The following is a 14,655-nucleotide window of genomic DNA, read 5'->3' as shown; positions in this document are numbered from 1 at the left end:
CAAAGAGCTTTTACAGGTATATTAAGAGCAAAAGGATTGTAAGGGATAAAATTGGTCCTCTTGAAGATCAGAGTGGTTCCGCACAAAGCCGACCAAAGGAAATGGGGGAGATCTTAAATAGGTTTTTTGCGTCTGTATTTACTAAGGAAGCTGGCATGAAATCTATGGAATTGAGGGAATCAAGTAGTGAGACCATGGAAACTGTACAGATTGAAAAGGGGGAGGTGCTTGCTGTCTTGAGGAAAATTAAAGTGGATAAATCCCTGGGACCTAACAGAGTGTTCCCTCGGACCTTGAAGGAGACTAGTGTTGAAATTGCGGGGGCCCTGGCAGAAATATTTAAAATGTCGCTGTCTACAGGTGAAGTGCCGGAGGATTGGAGAGTGGCTCATGTTGTTCCGTTGTTTAAAAAAGGATCGAAAAGTAATCCGGGAAATTATAGGTCGGTGAGTTTAACGTCAGTAGTAGTTAAGTTATTGTAGGGAGTACTTAGAGACAGAATTTACAAGCATTTGGATAGACAGGGGCTTATTAGAGAGAGTCAACATGGCTTTGTGCATGGTAGGTCATGTTTGACCAATCTGTTGGAGTTTTTCGAGGAGGTTACCAGGAAAGTGGATGAAGGGAAGGCAGTGGATATTGTCTACATGGACTTCAGTAAGGCCTTTGACAAGGTCCCGCATGGGAGGTTAGTTATGAAAATTCAGTCGCTAGGTATACATGGAGAGGTGGTAAATTGGATTAGACATTGGCTCGATGGAAGAAGCCAGAGAGTGGTGGTAGAGAATTACTTCTCTGAGTGGAGGCCTGTGACTAGTGGTGTGCCACAGGGATCAGTGCTGGGTCCATTGTTATTTGTCATCTATATCAATGATCTGGATGATAATGTGGTAAATAGGATCAGGAAGTTTGCTGATGATACAAAGAATGGAGGTGTAGTAGACAGTGAGGAAGGTTTTCAGAGCCTGCAGAGGGACTTGGACCAGCTGGAAAAATGGGCTGAAAAATGGCAGATGGAGTTTAATACTGACAAGTGTGAGGTATTGCACGTTGGAAGGACAAACCAAGGTAGAACATACAGGGTTAATGGTAAGGCACTGAGGAGTGCAGTGGAACAGAGGGATCTGGGAATACAGATACAAAATTCCCTAAAAGTGTTGTCACAGGTAGATAGGGTCGTAAAGAGAGCTTTTGGTACATTGGCCTTTATTAATCGAAGTATTGAGTATAAGAGCTGGAATGTTATGATGAGGTTGTATAAGGCATTGGTGAGGCCGAATCTGGAGTATTGTGTTCAGTTTTGGTCACCAAATTACAGGAAGGATATAAATAAAGTTGAAAGAGTGCAGAGAAGGTTTACAAGGATGTTGCCAAGACTTGAGAAACTCAGTTACGGAGAAAGGTTGAATAGGTTAGGACTTTATTCCCTGGAGTGTAGAAGAATGAGGGGAGATTTGATAGAGGTATATAAAATTATGATGGGCATAGATAGAGTGAATGCAAGCAGGATTTTTCCACTGAGGCAAGGGGAGAAAAGAACCAGAGGACATGGGTTAAGGGTGAGGGGGGAAAAGTTTAAAGGGAAAATTGGGGGGGGCTTCTTCACACAGAGAGTGGTGGGAGTATGGAATGAGCTGCCAGATGAGGTGGTAAATGCGGGTTGTTTTTAATATTTAAGAATAAATTGGACAGATACATGGATGGGAGGTGTATGGAGGGATATGGTCCGTGTGCAGGTCAGTGGGACTAGGCAGAAAATGGTTCGGCACAGTCAAGAAGGGCCAAAGGTCCTGTTTCTGTGCTGTAGTTTCTATGGTTCTATGGTTTAAAAAGAGTTCAAAGAGTAAACCTAGCAATTATCAGCCTGTGAGTTTGATGTCAGTGGTGGGTAAATTCATGGGAAGTATTCTTAGAGTTGGTATATATAATTATCTGGACAGACAGGGTCTGGTTAGGAACAGTCAACATGGATTTGTGCGTGGAAGGTCATGTTTGACAAATCTTATTGAATTTTTTGAAGAGGTTACTAGGAAAGTTGACGAGGGTAAAGCGGTGGATGTTGTCTATATGGACTTCAGTGTGGCCTTTGACAAGGTACCACTTGGAAGGTTGGTTATGAATGCTCAGTTATTAGGTATTAATATTGAAGTAGTAAAATGGATTCAGCAGTGGCTGGATGGGAGACACCAGAGAGTGGTGGTGGATAACTGTTTGTGAGATTGGAGGCCGGTGACTAGTAGTGTGCCTCAGGGATCTGTACTGGGTCCATTGTTATTTGTTATATACATTAATGTTCTGGATGATGTGGTTGTAAATTGGATGAGTAAGTATGCAGGTGATACTAAGATAGGTGGAGTTGTGGATAATGAAGTAGGTTTTGAAAGCTTGCAGAGAGATTTAGGCCAGTTAGAAGAGTGGGCTGAAAGATGGCAGATGGAGTTTAATGCTGATAAATGTTAGGTGCTACATTTTGATAGGACTAATCAAAATAGGACATGCATGGTAATTGGTAGGGCATTGAAGAATGCAGTAGAACAGAGGGATCTAGGAATAATGGTGCATAGTTCCCTGAAGGTGGAATTTCATGTGGATAGGGTGGTGAAGAAAGCTTTTGGTATGCTGGTCTTTATAAATCAGAGCATTGAGTATAGGACTTGGGATGTAATGTTGAAATTGTACAAGGCATTGGTGAGGCGAAATTTGGAGTATTGTGTACAGTTTTGGTCACAGAATTATAGGAAAGATGTCAACAAAATAGAGTACAGAGAAGATTTACTAGAATGTTATCTGGGTTTCATCACCTAAGTTACAGAGAAAGGTTGAACAAGTTGGGTCTTTATTCTTTGGAGCGTAGAAGGTTGAGGGGGAACTTGATAGAGGTATTTAAAATTGAGGGGGATAGATAGAGTTGTCATGGATAGGCTTTTTCCATTGAGAGTGGGGGAGATTCAAACGAGGACATGAGTTGAGAGTTACAGGGCAAAAGTTTAGGGAACTTCTTTACTCAGGGAGTGGTAGCTGTGTGGAACGAGCTTCCAGCAGAAGTGGTAGAGGCAGGTTTGATGTTGTCATTTAAAGTTAAATTGGATGGATATATGGACAGGAAAGGAATGGAGGGTTATGGGCTGAGTGCAGGTCGGTGGGACTAGGTGAGAGTAAGAGTTCGGCATGGAGTAAAAGGGCCAAGATGCCCTGTTTCCGTGCTGTAATTGCTATATGGTTATATGTTGGCTGTGCATTTGGAACAGTTAATTAAATAATCCAGACTGTTTTTAAAAAAATATTTTATGAACACGTGATTCTGCAGATTAAAGATTCCAGGTTTGTTGTCATTCATCAGTCGGCAGGTATAAAGGAGGACAAATGATCGTTGTACTGGATCCGACACAGCATATAAATAAAACAATAAGCATAAAGAATTTCTTTTAAAAACTTATTTTTAGAAAAACAATAAAAATAAATACTTTAGATTAGCATTTGTACAGACTGATTGTATGTCCACAAAGGTGCAGTGTTGCTGTACAAAAGGTGACTGACAAGAAATAATAAAATAGTGATGTAGTTTGAGGGAGGGGTAGTGGATGCCTGAAATCCAAAGTAACACATAAAATGCTGGAGAATCTCAGCCAGTCAGGCAGCATCCACAGAAGAATAAACAGTTAACGTTTCTGGCCAAGGCTTCCTTCAGACTGAAAAGGAAGGGAGAAGAGGCCAGGTTAGGGAGAGGTTGAGTGGATAGCCAGAGATCTTTCTCAGGGCGGAAATGTAAGGGAGCATAATTTTAAGGTGATTGGAGAAAAGTATAAGGGATTGTCAGAGGTAAGGAGGGTGGTGGGTATGTGGAATGACTCGTCAGGGGTGACAATAGGTGCAGGAGTAGGCCATTCAGTGCTTCGAGCCAGCACCGCCATTCACTGTGATCAGGGCTGATCATCCACAATCAGTACCCTTTTCCTGCCTTCTCCCCATATCCCTTGACTCCGCTATCTTTAAGAGCTCTATCTAACTCTTTTTTTAAAAGAATCCAGAGAATTGGCCTCCACTGCCTTCTGAGGCAGAGCATTCCACAGAATCACAACCCTCTGTGTGAAAAAGTTTTTCCTCAACTTCGTTCTAAATGGCCTACCCCTTATTCTTAAACTGTGGCTTCTGGTTCTGGACTCCCTCAACATCGGGAGCATGTTTCCTGCCTCTAGCGTGTTCAATCCCTTAATAATCTTCTATGATTCAATCAGATTCCCTCTCATCCTTCTAAATTCCAGTGTATACAAGCCCAGTCGCTCCAATCTTTCAACATATGACAGTCCCGCCATCCCGGGAATTAACCTTGTGAACCTACGTTGCACTCCCTCAATAGCAAGGATGTCCTTCCTCAAATTTGGAGACCAAAACTGTACACAATACTCCAGATGTGGTCTCACCAGGGCCCTGTACAACTACAGAAGGACCTCTTTGCTCTATACTCAACTCTCCTTGTTATGAAGGCCAACATGCCATTAGCTTCCTTCACTGCCTGCTGTACTTGCATGCTTGCTTTCAGTGACTGATGTACAAGAACACCTAGATCTCATTGTACTTCCCCTTTTCCTAACTTGACACCATTCAAATAGTAATCTGCCTTCCTGTTCTTACCACCAAAGTGGATAACTTCACATTTATCCACATTAAACTGCATTTGCCCACTCACCCAGGCCTGCTCAAGTCACCCTGCATTCTCATAACATCCTCCTCACATTTCACACTGCCACCCAGCTTTGTGTCATCTGCAAATTTGCTAATGTTACTTTTAATCTGTTCATCTAAATCATTAACATATATTGTAAATAGCTGCGGTCCCAGCACCGAGCCTTGCGGTACCCCACTTGTTGCTGCCTGTCATTCTCAAAAGGACCTGTTAATCCCTACTCTTTGTTTCCTGTCTGCCAACTAATTTTCTATCCATGTCAATACCCTACCTCCAATAACGTTTGCTCTAATTTTGCCCACTAACCTCCTATTTGGGACCTTATCAAAGGCTTTTTGAAAGTCCAGGTACACTACATCCACTGGCTTTCCCATGTCCATTTTCATATTTACATTCTCAAAAAAATTCCAGAAGATTAGTCAAGCATGATTTCCCCTTCATAAATCCATGCTGACTCGGACCTATCCTGCAACTGCTATCCAAATATGCCACTATTTCATCTTTTGTAATTGATTCCAGCATCTTCCCCACCACTGATGTCAGACTAACTGGTCTATAATTGCCTGGTTTCTCTCTCCCTCCTTTCTTGAAAAGTGGGATAACATTAGCTACCCTCCAATCAGCAGGAATTGATCCTGAATCTATAGAACATTGGAAAATGATTACCAATGCACCTCCTTAAGTACCCCGGGATGCAGACCATCAGGCCCTGGGAATTTATCAGCCTTCAGTCCCATCAGTTTACCCAACACCAGTTTCTGCCTGATGCGAATTTCCTTCAGTTCCTCTGTTACCCTAGGTCCTCTGGCCACTGTTACATCTGGGATATTGTTTGTGTCTTCCCTAGTGAGGACAGATCCAAAGTACCTGTTCAGCTCGTCTGCCATTTCCTTGTTTCCCATAATAATTTCACCCGTTTCTGTCTTCAAGGGCCCAATTTTGGTCTTAACTAATTTTTTCGTCTTCATATACCTAAAGAAGCTTTTACTATCCTCCTTTATATTCTTGGCTAACTTACCTTCGTACCGCATCTTTTTCCCCCCCGTATTGCCTTTTAAGTTATCTTCTGTTGCTCCTTAAAAGTCTCCCATTCCTCTGGCTTCCCACTTATTCTTGCTAATGATGAGTTTGAGTACACAGAGGAAGTTTAGAACCTGGTGGCATGGTGCGAAGACAATAACCTATCCCTCAATGTCAGCAAGACGAAGGAATTGGTCGTTGTCTTCAGAAGGAGTAGCAGACCGCACAACCCAATTTACATCGGTGGTGCGCAAGTGGAACAGGTCAAAAGCTTTAAGTTCCTCTGGGTCAAAATCACAAATGACCTGACTTGGTCCAACCAAGCAGAGTTCACTGCCAAGAAGGCCCACCAGCGACTTTACTTCCTGAGAAAACTAAAGAAATTTGGCCTGTCCCCTAAAACCCTCGCTAATTTTTGTAGATGCACCGTAGAAAGCATTCTTCTAGGGTGCATCACAACCTGGTATGGAAGTTGTCCTGTCCAAGACCGAAAGAAGCTGCAGAAGATCGTGAACACGCTGCAGCACATCACACAAACCAATCTTCCGTCCTTGGACTCACTTTACACCGCACGCTGTTGGAGCAGTGCTGCCAGGATAATCAAGGACACGACCCACCCAGCCAACACACTTTTCGTTCCTCTTCCCTCCGGGAGAAGGCTCAGGAGCTTGAAGACTCGTATGGCCAGATTTGGGAACAGCTTCTTTCCAACTGTGATAAGACTGCTGAACGGATCCTGACCCGGATCTGGGCCGTACCCTCCAAATGTACGGACCTGCCTCTCGGTTTTTTTTTGCACTACCTTACTTTCCATTTTTCTATTTTCTATGTATAGAAATTGTTACATGCTCAAGGAGATCTGTTTTTTTTTGTGAGAATGCTGTAATGGTCTTTTGGAGGTCACCTGCTGTGATTTTCCTGCCGATGTGAGGTCACGTGATGACATGTGCACCCCCCCGTGACTATATAAGGGTCGACTCAGGTGACGCAATAGGTTTTTGAGTTTGTAGATTTCCTGGTAGAACGTGCTGTGCCTCCATTTTTGTTGCATGTTTGTTTTTGTGACGCAGTTTCATTTTTAAAATGGAAGGTGCGTTCTCTTACAAGATATTGTATTTGGACTGGGAATTTGTGGCTGGAAGTACCAATTTACTCAATTCCGACAGTCTTGAAGGGAGAGTGAAGAATTCATCGAAGTGAAGGATCGAGAGAAGTCGGCATCGTTTGGCAGTTTAATAAAGGATCGACCTTACTGAGTCGTCATTGAAGAGAACCTGCACCGAGATAACTCTTGCAATAGCACAATGAGTTCATGCACAAAGGCTCTCTCTCTCTTTGAATAATTTAAGGTCAGTTGATTTAAACTGCTTATTTTCGGCATCGGGAATCCTATGGACAGAACCGGCAGTAAAGGTGCGTCGGTGAAGAAATCGTTCTCCAGAGAAGTCTCTCCCAATTGAATGTGTAAAACTGTTGGACTTTCGACTGTATTGCTTTAAGAACTGTTTTCGCATTTAACGCTTTCAGAACCAGAGCCGAGTGGAGTTGATGAACGGCTGCGTACCTGTTTAACCTCCGGTTAAAGTTTTCCTTTGTGTTTTTTTTCCCTCTTATCGTTTATGTGTGTTTAATAAATGTTTGGTTGTTTTCATAAAACCTGTCTCGATGAACATTCATTGTTGCCAGTTACGTAACAATTTATAATTTAAATTTTTAATATTTACTAATTTTACTATGTTTAATATTTTTAATATTTAATATTTGTAATCCAGGGAGTGGGAAGCGCAGAATCAGATATCGCTGTGATGATTGTACGTTCTAGTACTAATTGTTTGGCGACTATAAAGTATAAAGTATGTTATACTTCCTCTTTTATTTTTATACTGTCCTTGACTTCCCTTGTCATCCATGGTCGCTCCTTACTCCCCTTAGAATCTTTCTTCCTCTTTGGAATGAACTGATCCTGCACCTTCTGTATTATTCCCAGAAATACCTGCCATTGTTCTTCCACTGTCATCCCTGCTAGGGTATCTTTCCAGTCAACTTTGGCCAGCTCCTCCCTCATGTCTCCATAGTCCCCTTTGTTCAACTGTAATACTTACACTTCCAATCTTCCCTTCTCCCTCTCAAATTGTAGATTAAAACTTATCATATGGTCACTACCTCCTAATGGCTCCTTTACCTCGAGTTCCTTTATCAAACCTGGCTCATTACGCAACACTAAATCCAGAATTGCTTTCTCCCTGGTAGGCTCTAATACAAGCTGCTCTAAGAATCCATCTCGGAGGGACTCCGCAAACTCCCTTTCTTGGGGTCCAGTACCAACCTGATTTTCCCAGTCTACCTACATGTTGAAATCCCCCATAACAACCGTAGAATTACCTTTGCAACATGCCAATTTTAACTCTTGATTTAACTTGCACCCTATATCCAGGCTTCTGTTTGGGGGCCTGTAAATAACTCCCATTAGGGTCTTTTTGCCCTTACAGTTTCTCAGTTCTATCCATACAGACTCTACATCTCCTGATTCTATGTTCCCCCTCGCAAGTGACTGAATTTCATTCCACACCAACAGAGCCACGCCACCCCCTCTGCCAACCTGTCGATAGGATCTATACCCCTGAATATTCATTTGCCAGCCCTGGTCGTCTTGCAGCCATGTCTCTGTTATTCCCACAACATCATACTTGCCAATTTCCAACTGAGTCTCAAGCTCATCCACTTTATTTCTTATACTCTGTGCATTCATATATAATACTTTTAATCCTTTTAAAGTAATACTTTTACTCCCCTCACTTTTCACATCGATTTCCTATTGCACTTGGCCATGCTCTCCGATCCCCTTCCTTAGCTTTCTGCCCCGTTAATTCTGTTGTCTTTCTTAACTTTTCTTATTCTCTCTTTCCCTTTAACTCCATTCTTATATTTCCAGTTAGTCCCCTCCCTCCCACTACTTAGTTTAAACACACCCGTGTGGCAGTGGCAAACTTGCCTGCCTGAACACTGGTCTTCCGTCTGTTAAGGTGCAAACTGTCTCTTCTGTACAATTCATCCTTACCCCAAAACAGATCCCAGTGGTCCAAGAATCTAAATCCCTGCTTCCTGCACCAGCTCCTCAGCCACACATTCAAATTACCTGTCTCCCTGTTCCTGTCCTCACCAGCACAAGGAACTGGAAGCAAACCGGAGATAACCACCCTGGAGGTCCTGCTTTTCAGCCTTCTTCCGAGTTCTCTGAAGTCACGCTGTAGAATGTCTCTCCTCCTCTTCCTGACGTCATTTGTGCCGACATGCACCACCACCTCCGGCTGATCACCTTCTCCCCTGAGGATGCCCTGCAATTGGTCCATGACGTCCTGGATCCTGGCACCAGGGAGGCAACACACCATCCTTAAATCCTGCCTGTTGAGGTTGAAACCCCTATCTGTACCTCTCACTATGGAGTCCCCTACTACCACGGGTGATGGTAGAGGCAGATATGTTAGGGACTTTTAAGAGACTTAGAGATAGGCACATATTTTAAGTAAAAGGCGGAGTGGCTATGTGAGAGTGAAGAGTTGGATTGATCTTAGAGTAGGTTAATAGGTTGACAGAACATTGTGGGCCGAGAGGCCTGTACTGTGCTGTAAAGTTCTGTGTTCTATGTTGTTTCCATCCTTGAGGGCTCAGGATACATGCCATAGTAACATGTCCTCCTCACTGTGCAATTCTTCTGCTCCAGCTTTGCCTCGGAGGTCCAATCTGGATTGTAATTGGTCATCTTTAATACTTGTCCTATGATGCTGGAACTCATTCCTTATTTCCTCACTATATTGGAAAAGCTTATTCGGCCCATCAAGTCCATGCTGGCCCACAGAACACACTTAACGTGCTAATTTTCCCTCACATTCCCATCAATCCCCTTGCATACACGCCAGAAGCCATCATCCTGTCCATCTGCCAACTTTAGGAAGTGGGTGAAAACTGAAGCAATGGGGCAAACCCCACAGTCACAGGGAGAACGTGCAAACTCCACACGGACAGCACCGGAAATGGGGATTGAACCTGGGTCAGTGGCATTCTGCTAGCTGCTCTCTGTATATGGGTTGCGGTATCAGGCGTTTCAGGTTGTGCCTGCCCGCATTCGGTGAAAATGGGATCTGGCCTTCAGGGTCCTTTCCAATCTCTTGTATTCTCTTGGGCTCTCTTCTGGAGGCTTGCTGTGTGACTGAAGACTGTTATACAGTATTTCTCAGGTAGTAGGCAGCACAGTGGTGTAGTGGTTAGCGTAATACTGTACAGAGCCAGCAACGTGGGTTCAATTCTCGCTGCTGGTAGGAGTTTGTATATTCTTTCCACAATCGTATGTTTCCCCCCCAGGTGCTCCGGTTTCCTTTCACACTCCAAAGACATACAGGTTAGGGTTTGTTGTGGGTATATTATGTTGGCAGCAAAAGCATGGGGACACTTGCAGGCTTCCCCCAGCCCAATCCTTGGATTGTGTTGGTTGTTATCGCAAGACACATTTCCACATTTCACAGAGTGTTTTGATGTGCATGAGACAATAAGACTAATCTATATCTGGTGGTATTTGCACCCAGAGTGGTCAGACTGGAGTCTCTCATTTGGCATAGGTTGCAAGGACCCCCCCCTGCCCCCACCTTCCATGCCATGTTCTCTTCTCGTTGCTGTTATTGGAGGGAAAGTACAGGAGCTTTCAGGACCCACCACCAGTTCAGGAATGGTTATTCCCCTTCAACCATCAGGGTTCTGAACTGGTGTGAATAAGTTCACTCACCTCAACTCTGAACTGATTCCACAAACTATGGACTCAGTTTCTTGGACTTTACAACTCATGTTCTCAGTATTTTGCCTTGTTGCTGGGAGATCGCTCTGCTGCTGGAGAGGAGAGACTGCCTTTTTATCACTGGTGGGAAGGCTCTGTTGCCGGAGAGGGGAGATGGCCTTTTTACCACTGGTGGGATTGATCTGCTGCCAGAGAAGGGAGGCTGACTTTTGATCTTTGGGGAATCGCTTGCTGCTGGCGAGGCAAAGGCCTGCCTCTGTGCCCATAGAGCGTTGCCCAGGTTTACTGCATTTTGGATGTGGACTTGGACTATAGATTTTTTTTTCCCAATCTTGTAGTTTTTTTTATATTCTGTGTTTTTCGCCTGATCTTTCTCTTTTTTTTGTGTGGGGGAGGGTGATTTGGGGGTTGATGAGCGTGCTGCCATTCTTTCTTGGTTTTGTAGCTATTTGAAGAAGAATTATTTCAGAGTTGTGTACTTTGATAGTAAATTAACCTTTGAATGCCCTCAAGAAAATGAATCGTAAGGTAGTGTATAGTAACATATATGTTCTTTGAAAATAAATTTACTTTGAACTTTGAGATGTGTCCTCTTCTATTCCAGCCGTTGGCGAACAGCCAGTCATCCACTCTCATGTCACCAGCCAGGGCCTCTCTGTTCTGGTCTGCGAGTCGTCTGGGTGGTTCCCAGAGCCAACGGTAACCTGGGAGAACGGGCTAGGGAAACAGCTGACCATGTACGCCCATACGGAGAACCTAAACAGCACGGATGGCAGCATCCACACACGGAGCATACTCAGCCTGGGTCACAGGCCCATCAACAATTATACCTGCGCCATGAGGGACAGGCACCTGAACGAGACGGTGTCCTTTGTATTCATCGTTCTCTGTGAGTATGGCGGCGTTGAAATGGCATAGCCAAGAGGTGTTCTCTCTTTGCTCTGCCTTCTTCAGCCAGTTACCTGAAGGCTGTTTCAAAGTACCACGCGTGAAAGTCGAGTTTTGCATTAATCGCTCAAGGTACACGCACCAGGGAACATGATCTTTTGCGCTCTAAATGCAAGATTCTACAGATGCTGGAAATCCAGAGCAACACACACTAAATACTAGAGGAACTCAGCAGGTCAGGCAGCATCTATGGAAGGGAATAAACAGTCGACGTTTCTTGTCAAGACCCTTCAACAGGACTGGAGAGGAAGGGGGAAAAAGCTAGAATAAGGAGGTGAGGGAAGGAGCTGGCAGGTGATGGTGATACCAGGTAAGGGGGGGGATGGTGTGGGGGTGAGGGATGAAGTGAGAAGCTGGGAGATGATAGATGGAAATGGTAAAGAGCGGAAGGAGGAATCTGATAGAGGAGAATGGAACATGGAGAAATGAAAAGAGGAGCGAAACCAGAGGGAGGAGAAAAGAGGGAACCCAGAATGGGGAAAAGGAAGAGGGGTCAGGGGGTGGAAACTCCCAGAAGTCAGAGCACCTGAACTGGAGGGGGACTAATATCCCAGTGGGAAGGATGTTAATGCTACAGGGTGAAGTTTAAACTGAAGTTGCAGGGGGATGTGAGCCAGGGTGCCAGAACAATTACTGGAGATGTTGTGGAGGCAGTTGTTCATAAGACCTTAGTCCAAGTTAGGAATCAAGAGGTTGAACATATGCGACGAGTGTCCTGAGCTGTGTATATTTCAATGCAAAAAGTATCATAGAAACATAGAAAATAGGTGCAGGAATAGGCCATTCGGCCCTTCGAGCCTGCACCGCCATTTATTATGATCATGGCTGATCATCCAACTCAGAACCCTGCACCAGCCTTCCCTCCATACCCCCTGACCCCCGTAGCCACAAGGGCCATATCTAACTCCCTCTTAAATATAGCCAATGAACTGGCCTCAACTGTTACCTGTGGCAGAGAATTCCACAGATTCACCACTCTCTGTGTGAAGAAGTTTTTCCTCATCTCGGTCCTAAAAGGCTTCCCCTTTATCCTCAAACTGTGGCCCCTCGTTCTGGACTTCCCCAACATCGGGAACAATCTTCCTGCATCTAGCCTGTCCAATCCCTTTAGGATTTTATACGTTTCAATCAGATCCCCCCCTCAATCTTCTAAATTCCAATGAGTACAAGCCCAGTTCATCCAGTCTTTCTTCATATGAAAGTCCTGCCATCCCAGGAATCAATCTGGTGAACCTTCTTTATACTCCCCCTATGGCAAGGATGTCTTTCCTCAGATTAGGGGACCAAAACTGCACACAATACTCCAGGTGTGGTCTCACCAAGGCCTTGTACAACTGCAGTAGTACCTCCCTGCTCCTGTACTCGAATCCTCTTGCTATAAATGCCAACATTCCATTCACCTTTTTCACCGCCTGCTGTACCTGCATGCCCACTTTCAATGACTGGTGTATAATGACACCCAGGTCTTGTTGCACCTCCCCTTTTCCTAATCAGCCACCATTCAGATAATAATCTGTTTTCCTATTTTTGCCACCAAAGTGGATAACTTCACATTTATCCACATTAAATTGCATCTGCCATGAATTTGCCCACTCACCCAACCTATCCAAGTCACCCTGCATCCTCTTGGCATCCTCCTCACAGCTAACACTGCCGCCCAGCTTCGTGTCATCCACAAACTTTGAGATGCTGCATTTAATTCCCTCATCCAAGTCATTAATATATATTGTAAACAACTGGGGTCCCAGCACTGAGCCTTGCGGTACTCCACTAGTCACTGCCTGCCATTCTGAAAAGGTCCCGTTATTCCCACTCTTTGCTTCCTGTCTGCTAACCAATTCTCTATCCACATCAATACCTTACCCCCAATACCGTGTGCTTTAAGTTTGCACACTAATCTCCTGTGTGGGACCTTGTCAAAAGCCTTTTGAAAATAGGCAATCATAGGCAATGTGTAGTGAGGAGAGGCTGTTGATAGGGCAAAATTGCAGTCAGCAGGATAAGTTGCAAGGTAAAAGGCAGACAAAATTGAATTGCACATTGCACATTTAGCCAGAGATGTAACATAGTTTTTTTTCCTCATGTATATGAAGGTTATAAAAAAAAAAGTTGATTCAAAAGTGTGAATACAGGACTGAAGGTGTTCTATTTGAATGTGTGCGGTATACAGAATAATGTAGATGAACTTGAAGCACAGTTGCAGATTGACATGTGTGATGCAGGCATCACAGAATCATGGCTGAATCATGACTTGGGGATCAGCTATTCTCGACTGGGTGTTGTGCAATGAACCAGAATTGGTTAGAGAGCTTAAGGTAAAAGAACCTTTAGGGGAAAAGTGATCATAATATGATTGAATTCACATTGAAATTTGAGAAGGAGAAGCAAAAGTCAGATGTATCAGTACTACAGTGGAGGAAAGGGAATTAGAGGCATGAGAGAGAAGCTGGCCAGAATTGATTGGAAAAGAACACTGGCAGGGATGACAGCAGAGGAGCAATGGCTGAAATTTCTGGAAGCAGTTCAGAAAACACAGGATAGATACATCCCAAAGAGGAAGAAGCATTCTAAAGGCAAAACGACATAACCATGGCTAATAAAAGAAGTCAAAGCCAACATAAAAGCCCAGAGAGCATATAATAGAGCAAAGCTTAGTGGGAAGTTAGAGGATTTGGAATCTTTTAACCCATACATACTGTTCGGGTCAAATTTGACCTGTTTTGACATTTGACAGCAGAAAGTATAGAATATCAACAGTATGCAAGGGTTAAAAACCAACAGGAGACAACTTAAAGTTAGGAAGAAGGTAAAGCTGGATTACGAAAGTAAGCTAACCAATAATATTATAGAGGTTACCAAAAATTTTTTCAGATACGTAATGTTAAAAGAGAAGCAAGAGTGGATATCAGACCACTGGAAAACGATGCAGGAGAGTTTGTAACGAAAGACAAGGAAATGACAAACTGAATAATGATGAGAGGGATTGACCATGTAAATAGTCAAAGGCTTTTTCCCAGGGCTGAAATGGCTAACACAAGAGGGCACAGTTTTAAGGTGCTTGGAAATAGGTACAGAGAAGATGTCAGGGTAAGTTTTTTACGCAGAGAGTGGTGAGTGCGTGGAATGGGCTTCCAGCAACGGTGGTGGAGGCGGATACGATAGGGTCTTTTCAGAGACTCTTGGATAGGTACATGGAGTTTAGTAAAATAGAGGGCTA

At 43.9% G+C, this 14,655-nt stretch overlaps 1 protein-coding gene across 3 annotated transcripts in view; it reads left to right on the top strand.

The window, feature by feature from the left end:
* LOC134350345 (butyrophilin-like protein 8) overlaps positions 1-14,655 on the top strand; it is a 56,782-nt gene that overhangs the window by 35,202 nt on the left and 6,925 nt on the right. For all 3 annotated transcript variants that reach the window (XM_063055415.1, XM_063055414.1, XM_063055413.1), the window contains exon 4: positions 11,095-11,379. In XM_063055415.1, the coding sequence (XP_062911485.1) occupies positions 11,095-11,379 (285 nt within the window). The remainder of the gene's footprint in view (positions 1-11,094; positions 11,380-14,655) is intronic.

The sequence above is a fragment of the Mobula hypostoma genome, chromosome 8 (assembly GCF_963921235.1).
Source record: "Mobula hypostoma chromosome 8, sMobHyp1.1, whole genome shotgun sequence".
NCBI classification, from domain to species: Eukaryota; Metazoa; Chordata; class Chondrichthyes; order Myliobatiformes; family Myliobatidae; genus Mobula; species Mobula hypostoma.
The sequence above is the reverse complement of the archived record's forward strand: the minus strand, read 5'-3'. Positions and strand labels throughout refer to the sequence as shown.